Below are 20131 nucleotides of genomic sequence, written 5' to 3'. Positions count from 1 at the left end.
TTTACTTGCAATGGCTACAATAGAAGTGAATGGGGGCCTGTTCTGTTCTTTTACCAACATTTTTCTAAATATCTTCTTTTGTGTCCTGCGGAAGGAAGGAAGTTCAGAGTAAATGTCGACAAGATTTTCATTTTGAAAAGGGATACTCCACCCAAAAAGAAAGATCCTGTCATGAATTACTCTCCCTCAAGTTGTTCCAAACCTGTATACATTTCTTTGTTCTGTTGAACACAAATTTTCCAAATTTCTTCATAATATCTCACTATGGTAGTCAATGATGACCCAGAAATGAAAGTTGCTTTTGTTTTCCAAGACCAAAGAAATTTATAAAGATTTGGAACTACTTGGGTGAGTAAATGATGCCAGAATTATAATTTTTAGGTGGAGTGTCCCTTAAATAAAGCTCATCTTAAGTGATCAAACTGGAATTCACAAGAACACTGTTAACTATGAACAGGACGTATGCTTAAATGTTGTAGCCTTGATGTTTGGCTAATCAACGTTTGCTCTTGTAACACTTTAAGTCGGCATAAAATCGAAATTGCAATGCTGTTTCTTCAATAATTGAGAATGTCTTAGAAGTCAGTCCATATTCTCAAAGGAAATTCAACAAGCATTAATCAGTGAGACCGTATGAGATATAAACAAGGCATTGGGGATTTACTATGACACAGTTTGCCACCCTAAAAGTACAGGTATGAAAATATGGTTTTCAAATGAGGATTATATATCCTAAGGTCTTCAACAAAATGAAATCGCTTTAGGATTTGACTAGACTAACCAAATGACACTGGCGTAATTCTTCTCTCCTCTCATTCTGCATGTTAACCAGTCAGACTCTCCTTTAGCCCTAAAGACCCTGGCTGTGATCCAGCTGGCTGTTCTTGGATCCTGTGACAGACAGAGCGCCTTTGAACCGATTGGTACATACAGCACTGAATGACCCGACATTCATTACTGGAGCAAAAACACCCGGACGTCTTTTATCTGCTGAAATATGATGAATATGAAAAAACATGATACATCAGGATGTCACAATATCGGGGGTTCATTAAATGTTAAATTCATCCTTAATTTGGTTTATTTTTTGGTTTTGGCCAACAAATCACATTTTAAATTCGAGTGTGAGGTTTAAAGATAGAGATTGTAACCATTGTGGCTCTCAAGGCAAAACTTAATATAGGTGCTGAATAATTTTTTTCGTGTGCAGAATTAACATGATATCAATATTCATGGTTATTGTCAATATCGGTATATCATACAAGTAATACAATTTAAAGCAAACAGTGAGTTTAAAACAAGCAGATGATGCAGTGATGTGCTTGTGCATGTTAAACGGGTCCAGAGACAGTTAATCAAATGCAGATGACGGTTCATCAATAACAGCACGAGACAGCAATCCAATTACACTACTGATTATTTATATCTGTCTCAGCTAAAAAGCAACATGCCAATGCCACTCTCACACACATTAGCAGTGTTTCCTCTCTATCAAATCAACAGAGACGTTTCATTGCTATTATGTCTGTTAGCGATCTATATCACATGCAGCGATCCATACTGCTCAAAGTGACACTTTCCTATGATATCCCTTTCATTCTAAAACGATTAATATGCCATTCGCTCTTACTCCTCTCTATCTCTGTCTCCGACAAATTTCATTGATCATTTCATGGCATTCACATCCCGATCCAAGCGCAGTGTTTGTGTTGGCTCAAAAAAGTGAGATTTTGCTGTTTGCGCTTGTTTATTGGGCACAACAGATCGTTTCCTGGTGTACGTGAGGCCAGTGGCCATGATTGAGTGTCGTTCTGCTGAGATGGGAGACACTGAATACGTTCCCGAGGGCCGTGATGATAAAGATGCTACAGATCAGTCCATCTGCCTGCTTGTCTGTTTCACACACTTACACAAACACATTCCCATATCGCAGTCTCGCACTTTCTCACATACAGAGAGAGTATGTGTCACAGCTGAGAGTGTTTAACAGAGAAGTGGTTTCTATACTTAGAGCATAATAGTTTTTTGAGAATAACTTTTTTGAGTAATTCTAGATGCTTCTGTAAACCTTAAAGACAGTTCTGGATGTAGGAGGGCTCTAGCGTATCACTTGAAATGGTTCAAATATGAATGCGTGATAGCAAATACGAATTCATACAAATTAGCCACCTTGTAAAATAGTTAAGAATTCCCAATCATTCAATCATTGCTTGTCCTTAACAACATGCGTGATGTCATTGAGAAGGCAGAACTAGCAACCGACTTCCACAACAAGAGTGTACACAAATAATGGCTACCAAAGCGGCGTGTTTTGTACTGGCTTTCTTGTCATAATTCCACCTAGCAGAACCAACTGATTCTCTTCGGTTTCGTTTGAAGGTGGTGTATTTAACAAGGTTAAAAAAGTATTTAAGACAAATTACATTACGTTTTGAAAAGATCAACAATAAGTTTGATGTAAAGAATTGAACGGCACATTAACAACGTGAGATAAGAACATCGATGACACGCACAGACTTGTCCAAGGCAAAGGGGACAGATTCCAGCAGCACCCTCAAGGGACATCACATGACACAAAATGATGTTGTGAGGATGAAAAATGTGTAAAATAAATAAATACAGAAAAGGGAAAGTTTTAAAAAAGTGAGGCAGGTCAAAGGCATAAATGTGCATGAGCTATGTGCTATGCTAAACCCATTCTGAGGCTTTATTCCGCGAGTGATAATGGGGCAGCTGGGCAGATAAACATCAGATTCATGTCTCACGCTGTAAACATCACTAAAGCTGGATTCAGAATGCTCTTGTGGATAGAGATTATCTCTCTCCCTCCCTGCATCTATCCCCCTTTTCTTCCTTTCTTGCTAGTTTCATAATCAATTACGACTGTTATAGAAACCACAGTGTGTATCCAAGCATATAGTGTCCCTATGGGCTAAAACACACATTCAACAACATATTTGTTTTTCTGCCACAGTGGGGATTTTCCATTGGCTTCTATTGTTTTTTTTTTTTTAATCTAAGAATTAGACTTAATCTAAGAACCATGTCTGGTCACCACAGTTCTGGCAAAACCAATCATGTACATAAACAAAATTTTGATTAAGACCCCCATGAATGTTTAACTCTCGCTCTCTGTCTCACAAACCTCATGCAAATCACACCATAATACCCGATGAACAGAGATGAAAAAGAAAGGAGCATTAAATAGGAAGAGAAGAGATGGATGGTGGTACAAGGATAAGAAAGAGAGATATTCACCAGCTGTCAGTGTGTAGTAAATCAGGTCAGAATGGAGTGTGTGAGATTATAAAACACACACTGTGACATGGCACGACGGTGAGACATATAACATACGCCCCACAAATAACATACACACACTGTTTGCAAACAGCATGCACAAGGTTGCAAAACACAAAGCAGAAACTTATACAACTTATATCCTACTATAGTCATAAAAATATATAATTATCACAACACACATCATATACATAAAACATCCTATACATATTAAACATTAAACCAAGACATGCTATAATATTACTTACACACCGAACAGAGCCACCTCCTCCTCTACCTCCTCTCCACTGGGATGAGATTCACTCCTCAGTAAAGAATCCAGCCAGAGCAAGCGAAAGAGAGAAAGAGATAGAGAGAGAGAGAGAGAGAGAGAGAGAGAGAGAGAAAGACAGACAGATAGAGCAAGAGAGATGGATAGAAAGAGAGAGAGAGAGAGAGAGAGAGAGAGAGAGAGAGAGAGAGAGAGAGAGAGAGAGAGAGAGAGATAGAGAGAGAGAGAGAGAGAGAGAGAAAGACAGACAGATAGAGCAAGAGAGATGGATGGATAGAAAGAGAGAGAGAGGGAGAGAGAGAGAGAGAGAGAGAGAGAGAGAGAGAGAGAGAGAGAGAGAGAGAGAGAGAAGACAGACAGACAGATAGAGCAAGAGAGATGGATAGAAAGAGAGAGAGAGAGAGAGAGAGAGAGAGAGAGAGAGAGAGAGAGAGAGAGAGAGAGAGAGAGAGAGAGAGAGAAAGAAGTCTCGCCTATGAGCTCATGCTCATAAAAGAAGAGATCACTTTTGTCAGTTCTCTGGTCTGGTTTACAATCAGGGATAACAAACGAGCTTACTGGGAGACAAAGAGGGAGAAAGAGATAGTAAAAGAGAGATTAAGAAAGGGAGGGGAAGAGTGTCTGCTAGGAGAGGAGGGAAGGTAGGTGTAAGAGAGAAATACACAGAGAAATACCTAGGAAACCAGTCAAAAGACAACCATCCCCAATAAAGATGCTCCTTTTGTGTTATTACAGCTTTTGAAGAATTTCTGCCACAAACAGCCATTGAAATAGCCAAAGCCCTTTTCTAAAACTCCAAAAACATACATACACAAAGGAAAACCGATTTAAAGGGGGGATGTAATGAGGCTCTGTCATGATCCTGCCACTAGACCAAGAAAGACATGACATGATGGGGCAGAATCATGGCACTACTGTATAGGTACCCAAGATGTAGATGACATTGGCAGAAACTGTGTGTCACCCCATCTTTAATGAGAGTAGCAGTGCGTAACCTAAATGTCACATGAAGGAAATAATTCAATAACCTGAACAACTTTGCGTTACACTGACCTTGTGTAGGAACTTCGACGTTAGCTGTCAAAAGCAAAGCTAGCATTCTTTCTAACATTCTCTCATAACAAACAACCTTCTTTCATAATGAACAACTGAAAACAATTCAAGAATCTGACACATTTTTCTTTGGAGTTCACAGAATCATGAAATTTCACATATTGTATTCATACATGTCAGACAACAGGGATGCATTCCATAAGAAAGCTGCATATAGCACCTTTAATTAATGACATTACAAAGGTCATATTTCAGCACCACGGAGAGAGAAACTGAGATATTTATTTTAAGAAGGAGAGCGGGTGTAAGTTTAAAAGGCTAAGAGAGAAAGTGAACATATCAGGTGTTCTCCAGTGGAACTGAAGTGATGACCGGAACGTAACGCGGTTCATTCTTGCCTTGTGACGGAAGGAATGCTGGGTAATGCGCAGCACATGCCAGAACTGATCATTCAGCTACACTATCTGAGAATGCCAGACAGGAAGCTAAAATGTCAATTAATTTGGCCTGTTTTATCGTCTGTCACACAAACAAGGGATGTCTTAGAAACATTTGCACAGGCCGAAAAATTTGATAATATCAGTTATAGCTAATTTTGCTACATGTCAAAGCTTGCTTGTCTTCATATTAACCCCTTTGTATGAGCAATAATAATAGTCATGCATGCCTTACCGAGAACTATTGCCTAAGTATCTGATAAATATACCGTAGTTGGAATTGTGGACAGTATACTAATTGAGGATGGCCTGCCACCTGCTGGTTTCTGCTGATATTACACTATAACATCCTGGCATTTACATAAGAATAAAAGAGGCTATATCTTTGTGCACATTTACTCATTTGACAAACTGTATGTTGATTTGGATAATGAGTTAATCAATCATTCCACTTGTTAGTAAAAACCCATGACCCTTATGTTAGCACATCAGTTTCGTCGTATTTACAAGATCTCAGCATGATGGCGCTCAGTACAAAATCCAGACAAGCAGTCAAAATAGCCAAGGGATCAACCTGCTGTCGGAATGACTCAGGCGAGAGAAAGAATGAGACTCAGAGACGGTGGGTGGTGGAGATGAAAACGCTGGTATAAAATAGGTGCAGTTATGAGAGAGGCTTTTAAAGCTCAGGGTGCCGATCTGAACGCTTGACATCAATGATGAGAGTCTGACCCACTTCTGTGTCTCTCACTTCCTCATAAGAACTCTCTCGGAACCTCACAGCTAAAACAAAACTGACACTGATGAAGAGAACCTAATTTTGCACAGCAAATCTTGTCCAGACCAAACTTGAACAAAATAGTACTTCTTAAAACATCTGAGGCCGAGTATCAAGCAGACAGAATTGAACTCCACAGAGACGTAAAACTGACACAGAAAAGCTCTGCAGAAATAGCACGTTGTGGTTTGTTTGTGGTTGCGTGGAAAGAGTGGGCCGTGTCTGGAATGGAATGAGGAGAGAGGGGGCTGGAGCGCAGCCAACATTTCATACTGACAAGATTCCAAAATACAAGAGAGGGAGAAATAAAAAGAGCTCTGTTGTCATGTGAGGGTTTGCTAGGTTCTCATGAGAACTCAAATCACGTGCCAAAATGATATCTTGCGCCCTCATGTGGCGAACTATTAACAATCAGAGGGTTTTTTCAGCATTGTATTATACGTTTAAAGAGAATAAATAAACACATATGGGGAATATGAAAGCAATTTTTAATAAGCTGGTGATTCTTAGTTCTGCTATTGTTTTATGAATATAAATTTGCCTGATAATTGTAAAACAAGTTAATAAATTAATCAATTCAAGTTTCATAAAATATATTTAGCTCATAAAATGTCTTGTGTTTTTTTTTGTGCGTGTGTGTGTCAGTACTGCAGAAGAACTAGGCCCTAAATGTAGCACACAGTCTTGCATGATCATGTACATTTAAAGCCCATACAAAAACACATTTTTACCGTTATTTTGTTGTAAATCAAACACATGCAATAACATTACTGATGTAAAATGTGAATGTAAATTTGCCTTTTAGAAACATGGCAAGCGGCACCTGCACTGGTTACATTTACATTGACTGCATTTATAAAAATTAATATTCGTTCAGGGATGATGTCGATAGGAAGACCAACCAGGCAGGCTAATTCATCATGGGTTCTCTCTGGAATAAAACAAAAGCTAAGAACAGCGCTTTTCCATTTAAAATACGACTTGTGTGAAACATTACTTTTGCAGTCTATGTAAACGCACTCTTTGGCGGCCAAAGCATTTCACTGGCTGAATCCCAAAATTTGAAAATCAAACATACTGCAAAGGGCGATAAAACCATGCAGTCCATGCAGTCCACAAGGCCAAAGCTACCATCACATCTTGTCCATCGAGCATTCATTTCATGAGAAGCATAAACAGGTCTGTGTTTTGATTCAAACCAAAGACCCATTTAATTGTCTCAACAGATCATGTCCCAGACATCCTTAGACAAAAGCAAAGATTTAACCAATCTGGAGCAAAGCAATGACCCACATCAGATACTGCAAACTAAACAGCCATCAAACCACATCTCTGTCACAGTCCATTACAAATGCAATCATTCCCCTGCAAAATAAATCTATTCTGCACAAAACCCTCGATGCAAAGCCTCTGAAAGAAATACAATTACCTTACCAGAGTGATAACAGTGTGCAGGTGGGGCGGCATGGTGGTCATTGTCTAAAGGCACAGATACAGTCCATTCAAAACATTTCTGCATCTGAATTACTTCATTTACATAATAAACAGGTAGAAATTATCAGTTATATGCAGACAAGCTATATTTATCACCCACAAAAATACACACTGTCACCGAAAAATAAACTTTGTGTATTTACTTTGATGTCTCAGAACCTGCATTTGACTCTTCTGTGAAACACAATAGAACATATTTTGAGAAATGTCTCAATGGTTTTGAGTCTAAACAATGGAAGTCGGGATGCAATGTTGTTTGGTTACCAACATTCTTCAAAGTATCTTCCTTTCTGTCCTTGAGTAAGAAACTCATACAGGCTTGTAATGACATGCATGGGGGGAGCATTTGTATTCAAATACATGTTAAATGAAATATGCTATCTGCCCTGACTAGGTGACACTGCAAAGATGTTTTCTGAGTGGACTTGCTTAAAAGAGACTTTGATATGACCCACAGTACTGACGCGAGGAACCTTCAGCTAAATGCCCAGCAAAGACTAGAACAAGAATGTTTTCCCGCTCTTACCAGACTGATCGTTCATCATTCGAATAGCTTTAGCTTTGGCCAGCTCCAGTGCTGTGACCCATCTCTGCCTCTCCACCTCCGTGCTGGCTTTTAGGTGGTAAGTGCGGCCCCCGCTGCTCAAAACGACATTGCAGGCATCTTCTGTGTCGATGTGCGCCGTGGCGAGGTTGATGGTGCCGCGACACGTGTGGGCCATCTCTGCCTGCGTCCTACCGGGAGCACACCAAGACATGAAGCACAAACAGAAAAAAGGGAGGTGTCAGCACATGATAAAAAGTCATGCAAGAAAATCACAAGTGAAAAGGGTGTTGAATAATGCTGTTAAATATGTCGGTGAAGCTCAGAAGTGTTTTTATGGCAACACAGGGTTGAACCAATTTTTTTAACAGTCTGAAAGAATTGAAACCAAAAAACTTAAAAAAAAAGTTTTTGTATACGTTTCTTTGTTCTGATGAACACAGAGAAACATATTTGGAAGAATGCTTTATACATTTCTTTGTTCTATGTAGGAATGTAGGAAAGCAAACAATTCTGGGGCACTTTTGACTATCACTGTAATTTTTCCTACTAGTCAATGCTGGCTAAGAACTGTTTGGTTACAAGCGTTCTTCCAAATATCCTTCATCATATAAGCAAAGCTTTCCTGTAGCTCAGTGGTAAGAGCATGGCGTAAACAACACCAAGGTCATGGGTTCGATCCAAGGGGATTACACATACTTAGAAACAAATGTATAGAACAATGCAATGTAAGTCGCTTTGGATAAACGCGTCTGTCAAGTGCATAAAAGTAATTTAAATATCCTTCATTGGAACAAAGAAATTCATACAGATTTGGAACAACTCAAGGGTGAGTAAATGATGACAGAATTTTTAGTTTTGGATGAACTGTCTCTTTAAACACGAATAAACGAATAGATGGGCATGCAAACATTAGGGATGGATGTATGGATAGCTAGACTGACCTTTGCAGAGGTAAATTACATGTTATCAAAATCAACACTAATTTTGAGAGTGGGGGGACATACAAACTTATGAACCTGAGTGTTTCTTTATAACACAGAACTGTATACTAAGTCAGTGAAAAATAGAGGTTAACACGGCCTTTGTGCCAGCTGGTGTCCACTGAAAACAGAGAGAGAGATAGATCAGGAAGAAAAGTTCCTCTAAAAAAAGAGCAGAGACATTATAGAGAGACATTTGTCATTGGATAATAAACGTTTTCTGTCTTTTAAGTTGTTTAAGTAATGTTTGCAATACGTGGTTAATTTAGCAACTTAAAATAAAAAATATAAATCATCCTGCTCTCTACCGTAAATGATACTGTACTGATAATATCATCACAGACGATAAATAAAGTAGCTTTCAACCCACTCGTCTCTATGTAAACTGTCAGATGTGTAAAGCTACTGGTCGTAACGGGTAAAAGGGTTTTTAGAGCGACTGGTCCATTAAAGTGTGAAACATCTCAGGCCTGAAAGGATCTCAGATCCTGCTGGGAGTCAAGCCTTGAGAAGGGCTCTAACAAAACAAAAGAAGGCAAGAGAGAGAGGGAGAGATTCTTCAGTCAGCTGGTATGAAACACTGATACAAAAACACAAAAGACTCTGTCATGTGAAACAAGTTCTGCTGACTTTGAGAAAGAGGTGTGAAAGAGCACAATAGTGAATAGGACAGCAAAATGCATGAAGGGGAAAAGAGATGGAGAATCTAGAAGAGGGAAAGCGTGTGTGTTTGGTGTGTATGTATGCGTTGCTGATCTGGTTACCCGGTATCTGTTCCAGTATCTCTAACAAAATGTGAAGCTCTGACCTATCAGAGAAACTGTGACAAAGATCTCTTACATAGATCCAGACTGTGTTTGTAATGTTCATTAATTCCAACAAACTGCAGCACAACTGAAAGAGGCTGGAAGATCATGGGGTCGATTCCCAAGGAATGCACATTTTGTTTTTACAAACATTGTAAAGTTGGGTGTGGTAATACACGTCTGCTGGCTACATTTAACATGCCTTCAGGCGGCTCAAGGTCTGGCGGTCAAGCAAACCGTGTAATTGGTAGAAAATCTTTACTCAGGTGACTGTCACTGGGATGGGGACAGTAAGTGATAGACTATAGACCGTTTCATTGGACGCATGCACCCCTGAACCCCAGTTAACTTCCGGTTTGTGATTGGCTAGTGTTGAATAATATAACTTTTTTATATTTTATATAATTGCATTACATAAACAATTTGTTGAATGGGTCCTGCAGTTTGGTCGCATTTTAACAAACCGTACAGTTTAGCCAAGTAACGGTTCTTCTCGGTTTCTTTTGATTGTTATCAGTAATAATCTACAGGCACTCTAATGTTTGTGAATATGTACCGGAAGTTCAGTTGGGGTCACAAAAGTGCACATGCGCAGAAACATTTGCTTAGGTTGTTCAGATGAAACCGTCTATAAACCACTAACATCAATGAAAGTCCACTGTTTAAACAACAAGCTCCCTAGCAATGAGAATTGGTGCTTAAAATCTCTTTACACCTCCTCTGCAAACCTGTATAGAGAAACATGGGACAGGGAGGTACAGAGGGGCAACAGCAGAGATCTTAAATTAGACCACATCCACCCTAGAGGGGACACACTGGACGCAAACGGCTGTAAGTGGGTCAGAACAGAGAACCCGAAGCCAAGATGCGGAACTAGGGGTTAAAAAAGAAAGATATGTCATTATGCAGAAAGACAACAAAAGACTTGAGAAGAGTATATGGAAAAATGAGGGATAGATAAAAACATAAAGCACATGAAAGCTTTTAACCAAAACGAAAAGTAGACTTGAGGACAAAAGACTACTGGTAATGTGAAAAGAGTATTTTACTCCACATACTAAATATCTTATAATAATTCTAATGTTGTATAATACTGATAACATTATAGTTTTATGATATTGTTAATTTTGGGGACTGCCCTGAATTTATAGACTATCACATTCATAGTCCTACACCATTCTTACACACTCCCAGTCAAAGCAGGACAGATCCAGGCCCGGAGCTGAGAAAGAAGAGGGATGCCACTATATTAAGAATATGTTTACTTGGAAAAAACATGTCTGATGTTTTTTCACACGCATAAAAAAACTTCCACACACAGAAATGACAGAGAATTTTTCAAAATAGAAGATGTCCAAAAATAACTTAAGGCGGTATGCAAATGCTGTTAAACCAATAAAAAGTTAGTGGTTTTAAATGACATTCCAACCCACCTTGCTGCCCTCTGTTAACTTCGCATAAAGCCTTATGGGAGACTGGTCATGGTTATGTCACCGCATTCTACCCGACAGAACAGAATGTTATCGCACCTCAAGTGAACCTTATAACAGCTTATAACCTTTTACCTTAGAACCTTATAAACATTTAACCTTATAACCGCTACTAAAAGACGGTTTCAGCGGCAACAACATAATACAAACATTATGTGGCGCAAACTTAACTGTTGAGTAGTTTAATGTAATTTAATAGCCTACAATTAATATACAATAAAACGTTAATATAAACTCATGTTAAATATAAAATAACTTGTTATATTATGACCAAACACAGACCCGAAGTTAACTTTGGGCCAGGCACGTGCGTCTGTAAAATATATACTATTCAGACATCAAAAGTACTTTTAAAACTTGAGAATAGTTGCATTTGGAGGAACAGTTCACCTAAAAACATTCTCTCATAATGTATTCACCCTCATGCCATATCCATGCATCAAAATCAAATATGGTAACACATCAATAACTTTATCTTGTTGATTGTTACATATCCCACGACTAGCTGTCACATTATATTTCATCAATGAGATCTGTAATTATTAATGTGTCACTATGTTCTAATGTAGCGTTTATATGTTGTTTTGGTTTAATTTCATCAAATAAACTCAAATATTTCTCACACACACTTTACATTTGGCTTCAGATAACTCATAGCTCATTTGCATTATTTTGGTGACATATATGATGAATGTGTGAGCATTCTGCGACCAATATATGTACATAAAGTGACAGATCTTTTTTTTTTGGATACTGTCAGTTTCTTAGTTCTTGCCAAAAATCACTGTTAATTGAAGAATAGGTATGATTAAATAAGCTTGTGTTTAGCTGAAGAAATGAAATCTGAGAATTCATGAGGGGGAGTCAATTATAAAATAATTTATTTTGGGGTCAACCACCTTTAAGATGCACTGTTAATTACATGCTTTCAATAACATCAAAACAACACTGTAGAGTAAATGTTATATTGTGCATGCATACAATCACATCTGCAGGTTTACAAATACAGTTTAATCTTCATTAGTCAACTAAAGTAGATTCTGTTGGGAAAGATGCAGTGTCACTTATGGCGAGGAAAAAGAGTAGATGTGGGGGGAGTGCTGTGTGGCCGTGTGCAAATGCTGCATTTACTCAGGCCATTACACTTTAACGGGTTATGATGGCAGAACTGTGTGTGTGGGGGGGGGGGGACTGTGTTCTTCTCACTGTAAATCTGGCATATCAGCAGAACGCATCCTGTAGAAAAGCTCTTTCCATCTCTCAGGGTTAAGTCAGTGTGACCGCAATATTTCGTGAGGATGAGTTTTGCAATTAATAGTTCTCGCTGTAATATTCTATAAAATAAAGCATCATTCCAGAGAGTTTTAGATGGACGAAGATTAGATGAAATGGAAAAAGGGTGTATGCGAGTATATAGAGATCAGAAGCAGTGGTTGATACCACGATCTCGACCCAAGAGCAATTCACTCAGTGTGTCGGAAACAGACCCGGTGGACTTTAGTATGACTCATACACACGTCAGCTCAGACACTCAAAGATCCTCTCCAAAGAGATGCTAGTATGAGGTGGGCAAGGTGTACGAACTATAGTAGATATCCTTGCATTGTAACGGCAATGATGCAACACAGTACATACAGCAGGTCCAAAAGTCTGAAACACATTGAATTGAGTTTAATAAAAAAAATGTTTTAGGTAAACAAGCAATATTGTCTATATTGCAGGGTCAATATTCAACTTTATGGACCACATTTACTTACTTGGACATTATCAGATCGTACTAGGGATAAAATGAATAATCCTATTTTGTAGTCAATACCACAATATGTTGAGTGCATGCTGTCAATAAAGCAAAAGGGAGGATGCAAAATACTAAACAAAATCTTTAAAGGGGTTGTGCAATGGTGTGTCATGCATTCTGACCTCTTTACAATGTTAAATGTGCTGTCTTCTCATGCTTAACATGGTTAACTTGTCAAAAAATAAGTTGGACGTATTACAAGTTGGCTCGATACACTCCCCCAGCGTTCGTACAGGTTTCTGAAAGAACAACTTTTCTCAGTCCTTTATTGGACAATTCTCCCAAAAAAGCATGCGGCACGCATCAACCATTGAGAGCGGGAGAAGGAGCATGCACTAGTTACTTTCACTTATGTGCAGGAGAGAGAGCACTATGTTCGCGAAGTTCAGCTGTGTTGTTTGTTCGCTGCATTGGGGTGATGAATGTTGTATAAATGGTAGATATAAAGCTGGATTTGGAGATCGTTTGAAACTAATAGATGGAGTGGTGGTCCCAGCGCTAAAAGATTCTGGACATGAACCGCACGTGGTAAGTGAAACTGATGTCTGTGTTTTCTTGGCAATGTGTGCTAGAGGTCTTCTCGGGTCCAAAGATCTTTACCCGACCAGAAATGACCCGAATCACTTTTACCCGAACCCGACATGCCTGCTTTTTTTTTTTTAAAGCCCCGAACCCGAGACAGACCGGATAACGTTAGACCCGAGTCCGACCCGACCCATTTATATATTTTTTTTCAAACCCGACTAGACCTAAATGTAAACGTTATTAATGGAAATGAAATTGATATGGCAATGGAAACGTTGATCCTCTTGTTTTGCTCTGGAAAATTGCGCAAACTCAGGCTAAATAGCCTTCACAAAACAGCATAAAGACACAGCTTAATCCAGTTTCCTGATTAATCCCCTGCACAGATCTGTTTTTTTCGCAAGAGGAGAGTTGGTAACTACACGCACACACACGAGCGACGCGCTGTTATTGTACAGGATAGTTCGGGTCTTCCTCGGGTCAATTCAGCAAAAAACATTTTTACTTTATATTTCCCGAGACCCGAAGAACCTAATAATATACCCGACCCGTGTCCGTAGCTCCCGTGAATCTTTTAGACCCGAACCCGCTCGGGTCTCGGGCCGGACCTCGGGTTTTCGGATCTAAGTGGACCCGTGAAGACCTCTAATGTGTGCACACATGGTTTAGTCCCCCCCCACACTCGCCTTGCATGTTTTCGGAAATAATCGTACAGCTGTATCTGTCTTTTATAAATGTGATCAAACTAAAGACTCTGCGTATATTTGAAGGGTGCGATACTATTCTGTAAGTATTCAAGATAAACATGAGATATACAGAAACTGTATGAGTTAAGGCCGCTTTAAATTGCATACATAAGCACAACCCCACCTGCTATGAGACAAGACTGTGGAATTCTCATAGAATGACCGATTGGGGGATGTTTGGACAGATATCAGCAGATGTCGGGATAACCTGCTGATACAGAGGCCAACCAGAGATTCAGAATCTGCTGCTCTCTGCATTTACAGTAAGTGCTGTAGGTTGTTGTAATTGTGCACGTGTCGCAGCATGAAGCACATTTGGCTGAAAGTGATGAACAAGTGTTTTCACTCACAAACTTGCAATATATCGACCACTAATGGATTAATAAAAATAAAGACATAAAATACAGTGTAAATCAATGCTGCCTGCATACTGGGAATGCAGGTTTAGGTTCTCGAATCATGTCCCAAACCAGTTCCCCATTTTTGCTACCTGCTCCCAACTGTCCTGTAAATAAACTGGGAAAAACAGCCTTTAACTTTTTACTTTAACTTTTTTTTTTTAAAGTTAAAGTAATATGTTTTTAATGTTATTTTACAGTTAACTTGTAAGTTTGCATTCTGACATATTTTACCCCATTTCAAAAGTACTTGAAAATCCAGTAAAATTTTTACAGTCATGAAAATCAATTATGTTCGTCTTTCCCAAAGTCACTCTTAATAACTTCAAAAGTTATTTTTTGTGCATGACAGAAGTCATCTAAAGACTTCTGTCATGCACAGACTTTGAAACATACAGTATTCGGACAAACTGTCACTTTCTCTGCCCCCTTGCACAATGTATTTTCCAAATATTATAGCAACACATTCTCCAGACGCTCCTTTCGTGTTGGCTACGTGCACACCATAGCCCGAGCTCTCAGATGACAGCTGATCTAGCCTTACACTACTGCAATCACATTTCACCATAATAGACTATTAATAGAGAAGAGCAGAGTGTCACTTTTCCCTCCAACTCTCCGGGGTGGGTGAAAACCCTGTGGCCTACAGTGTGAGGAGTCTCTTAGAGATACTGAGCGACGTGCATTGCCTCTAACAAGATCCTTTGGCCTTATTTCATTAGCCACTTGACAACTGATCTACTCTGTAATGTTATCGCAATGACCCTCAAGACCATCTGATATCAACTCATTTTAGATCATTGTTGGTTGCACAGTGGCCCTCAAATACACTAGCAAGCTTGCTTAGCGGTTGCAACACTTTTAATCTTTTGTTTACTTTGCAGCATTCGTACTTTGGGAGTTTTTTTAAAGACTGAATGAGTGTAACATAATATCGAAGCAAAATGCAATATGTAGATTTCTTGCAATAGTCTTAGATTTTACATAATTATTTGAAGTATTATTGTAAACAACTGTATGCGTATTTTGAGTGTATGTGCAGGGAACACACTAAATGTAAGTTACTTTGGATAAAAGTCTCTGCCAAACCCGTAAAAATAGTTTCAGGCGTTGTTTCGGCCCTAGACAAAATGACACAGAGTAATAATATTAGGCTATTTAAATATATCTAGTTGGATTCAACAAAGATGTGCAATATTCTCAGCTTTCTTCATATTGGACAAGAACGTATTTTAGACTAAACTAATTATTTCAAGACAGCTGTTATGCAATATTGAAGAGATTGCAGAATCACAGCCAATGGGACATTGTATGACATACAAAATTATATTATTATTGTGGTTTAATTAAGAAATATATATATATATATATATATTTATTGGGTATTACAGATAACAATGTGCAATATTTCAACAGTCGAAATGGACTAAATAATTGAAGCTCTCTGAGGGACAAGGCCGAGATGCTGTAATGAACCAATTAAAAGAGTAATATAATAATAAGGTATAATGACAGACATCATGCTGTCCACCTGCCTTCCTGATGAATCATGAAACATGATCACTTATGCTGGCCTGAGGACCTCTTGAACAACAGGTGTCAGTGGCCAAGCACACAGGTGACACATGTTGAGGGCGTTTACATTTGAAAGCGATACCGCATCACTGCAAACTTAGGCAGCGACACAACATCAGATATCTTGGTACCTGTCAATAGACACAGATAAACGACACAATTGATTGAGTTTTGTCTATCTGTTCAAAAGAATGTGAATTACATTTGTTCATGTATTGTCACTGCCAATGTCCCACACTTAACTGCAATGTTCCTTGTAAAAAGTATTAAAAATGTATATGAAATCCCATTTAATGAGCATTCACGCGTATTTCAAGCTTTAAATTGAATGGCAGTTGCGAATTATACCTGCGGTTTATTCCATTAACTGTCTCTAGCAACGGTCTCCATGGTAAATGTTTGTAAAGGGTGTTCCGGATGGTTCGGTGTACGCTGGCTTAGCTAACGCTTGCTAACACATCTGTAGCCATCAGGGGCTTATGCACCAGACCAAATAATCATCAGCTGGTTCCCAATAATAACATAATGGCCGTACATGTTTTTATAAAGCCTAAATTGAAAAGACACGCCCCACACACATAAGCGAAAGTAGGTTGTCAGATATATAGAAATGCAGTGACTCTCATACGCGTCACATACAGCATCGCTGTATAGAGCGTCAGTTGCCGCTAGCAAACACGCTAGCTGAAGCGCTTATCCCAGCATTGCTTTCATTTACAATGTCAGGCTGAGACGGGCGTTTATATGTTCTTACTGACATGCGGGGAACCGGTTAAAAAGAAATAAGGAAATGACTGAAGTGAAATAAGGATGGATATTGAGAGGTAAACTAGCATGTGTCAACACTAGAGAAGCGCTCATAAAGTGCGCTCAGTGCTCGCGTGTGTTTGACAGTTTACATGACCCGTCTTCAAGATCCCCAAATCCCTACATTCACCGACCACACAAACATATAAACTCATTTAGAAATAATATTTATATTAAAATAGTTGCATGACATGTATATGGGACAAAGCGTGATACCTGTAATAGGACAGAAGTCCATTGCTGAGCACGAACCATCTGCGCTGGTAACCTTTGATATAGTTAGTCCATTTAAAGAGCCAGCCTTTGTACGTGTCTGAGCCCGGGACTGGTGTCCCGCTCGCCGGCGTGGACGCGGCACTCTTTCCCTGCTCGCTCATCCTCCTCCTGCTGACTCGTTCCGCTGCCGCAGAGTGATGCCGCCGCCGCCGCCGCCGCTGCTGTTGCTGTTTGCAGGATAAGCACGGAACCGCGGTGAGAAAGGACACGATCCTGCCGGGGCCGCTGCAGGGAGCGGCCACTCTCCCCATAAACACACCACCGAAGCGCTGAAACGAACGGGCCGGCAAAGGAGGAGGGTCTGGGGAAGGGAGAGAGAAACAACGCACTCTATCTTCGCTCCCGGATAACGGAGAGACGGAGAGTAGCGAGCGACGACCACTGGCGTGAGATGAAAGCGCCACGCGACTACTGTTACTACAGAAGTTGCCTCATCAGACACATTTTACATTGCACCGTAATGAATAAACCAAGTGCGGCATGTGTTTAAAGGGATGCCCCCCTCCAAATGAAAAGTCTGTCATCATTTACTCAACCTCTGTATACTTGATGTGTATAACACAAAGAAATAGACTTGCTAAAATGTTGGCTGATTTCAGATTAAACGAACATTTAATTAAAACGTAGGCCTACTGCTTACAAAGTCTAAAAAAGTGCTCAAACTCTTTGTGTATTCTAGTGTCAGAGATCAAATATTAGGCCTAAGATCAATAGGAAAATGGTGCTATATAGGCAATAAGGGAAACAACTCATATAGAACTAAATCTTGGTGCTTCAGTGGGTCTTCGGAGCAGGGGCGTTCCTATACTCTACTGAGGCACAGGCTTTTATTTGACTTTTTCAAGTAAAATTTTAAGTACAATTACTTTATCACTTTTTTTAAGAACTGCTGTGTGCAAGAAGTGTGTATCACAATGCACTATACGTACAAACTTCCCTTGCTTAAACCACTATCCTACAGTGCAGCAATGCTGGGGAAGGTAACATTTATGTATTTAAAAATATGTAAGTATCTTTGACATACTTAACATCAACTTTATTGCATGCACTGTACGGAAATAATGAAAGCAAAGATCTTTTTTTTCTTGCACATCTGCATTCATTACAGAATGGCAACAATGAATAATTACATCAATTCAATAATTAACAATTACAATATCTCAAGAAACGAGTCATTTTATGGCTCTAACTAATATAAAGAGCATTTTCTATCTAAAAAACAATATTTTCTGGTTTAACAGACAAGTCTTAACCAAGTTGGTTAATTTTTTAACCAACTGTAATGCATTGAACTGTATATATACACTGTATAAATATGATGATTGATATTATTTAGAAACGTACTTTAGTTTCGTCTTGTTTTCATAGCTTACCTCAGTCGCGTGTAGTCAATATTGCGCGCATGCGTGCGCAGCTGAGTGCCGCAGTTGTCGCAAGGTAACACATGCATGCATGCTTCTGCGGAAAAACTACGGCACGAGTTTGTGTTTTCGGACCGGTTAGAATGCGCGACCGCGTCGATTTTACAAGCGTGAATTAGATTACTACGTTGCAGAACCGTTTTTTGCCGCTACAATCAATGTAAATTAATGCACTGAAAAATAAACAAAATTGTACTTGGGCGCAGCAAAGTTATACTGGGCACGTGGGGTCTAGCGACGCCCCTGCTTCAGCTGTTCTTATAGTGTGCAATTGTGACTTTCGTAAAGTCACTGCTTTCGTAAAGACTCACCTCAGTCATCCATCCCAAAGAAGGGCTTAAGAACCTTGAGGAACCACCGAAGAACCAAGATAGTTCTATGTGGTTCCCCTATGATTACAAGCCAAGAAACACTTAGTGCTATAGAACCATTATTATTTTACCCATTATATTTTAATTTCCCTGACATAACATGCGTTTAATTCTATTTTAATGGACCTTTGGGTCAGCACCTCGTTTTTATAGACTACCGTGTATGCATTTGCTTTGTGTAAACCAAGTCTATGTCAGTAGGCCTATTGTGAAATTTCAATGTGAGAAAAACATTATTTTATCGAATATTTTCGATATTTAATTCAATATTTTATGATCTCTCGCCAACTGATGGCGCCACAGAGCAGCAATTGTGGCATCAATCGGTACGTGTCTATGCAATATTCAAAACAAGAGAACGGATTGTTTCAAAGAGTTTATTAACTTTTCATCCACGTAACATTACGACTATCATTTGTTTCAATTTTAGAAAAAGCAAGTAGCCCTTTAACATTTAAAACAAACCGAAACACACAAAATCCCTACTAAGAAATCATATTCAACATGTCTGAAATGTTACAGTCTAAAACCTTTTACATGAAAACCACAGAACACAATCCAGAAGTTACAAGAACGTGACATTGCTACGTGTTTTCTAGTCCCCGGTCCACAACCATAGTTTGGCACGGAACGATGCATTCTCTGCAGTTTTATAGCAGCATGAATGTTTCTCCATCGCTTACACTTAAACGAAATTCTAAGCTAATTTCCCACCAACAAACAAATACAAAAATATGAATATTAAACAAAATGCCATTACAAAGATCTGCTTGTACTCGTATAGCAGGAACATCAGTGCAATTTACCCCTGAATGATTTTGCCAATTAAAGCATGCAGCTCCATTAAACAGAAGACACAACTCAATTCTATTGAATTATATTTAAAGCAACAAACAAAAAGAAATCTAAAAGATGACATAAGATACTAATTTCTGTTCGGATCTATCTGCTGGCAGCTCTTTTGAGCCATAAAACAGGCATGTACAAGTGCATAGATAACTGTAAGAGATGCTTTGTAAGTAAACGGTTGAATGTCTTTATTTATTTATTTGTATTTTTTT

General features: G+C 39.0%; 1 protein-coding gene across 2 annotated transcripts in view; it reads right to left on the bottom strand.

The window, feature by feature from the left end:
• osbp2b (oxysterol binding protein 2b) overlaps nt 1-17660 on the bottom strand; it is a 38476-nt gene extending 20816 nt beyond the window's left edge. Inside the window, exons 1-3 of one of the 2 annotated variants that reach the window (XM_079478953.1) lie at nt 17219-17660; nt 7857-8065; nt 7271-7315 (exon numbers count right to left, since the gene is read on the bottom strand). In XM_079478953.1, coding sequence (XP_079335079.1) covers nt 7271-7315; nt 7857-8065; nt 17219-17529 — 565 coding nt within the window. In that variant the 5' untranslated portion in view covers nt 17530-17660. The remainder of the gene's footprint in view (nt 1-7270; nt 7316-7856; nt 8066-17218) is intronic. The other variant, XM_079478954.1, reaches the window with a different exon arrangement.
• Nucleotides 17661-20131: the final 2471 nt, after the last annotated feature.

The sequence above is a fragment of the Barbatula barbatula genome (assembly GCF_947034865.1).
Source record: "Barbatula barbatula genome assembly, chromosome: 2".
NCBI lineage: Eukaryota > Metazoa > Chordata > Actinopteri > Cypriniformes > Nemacheilidae > Barbatula > Barbatula barbatula.
This window is presented reverse-complemented; position numbering and strand designations above follow the sequence as displayed.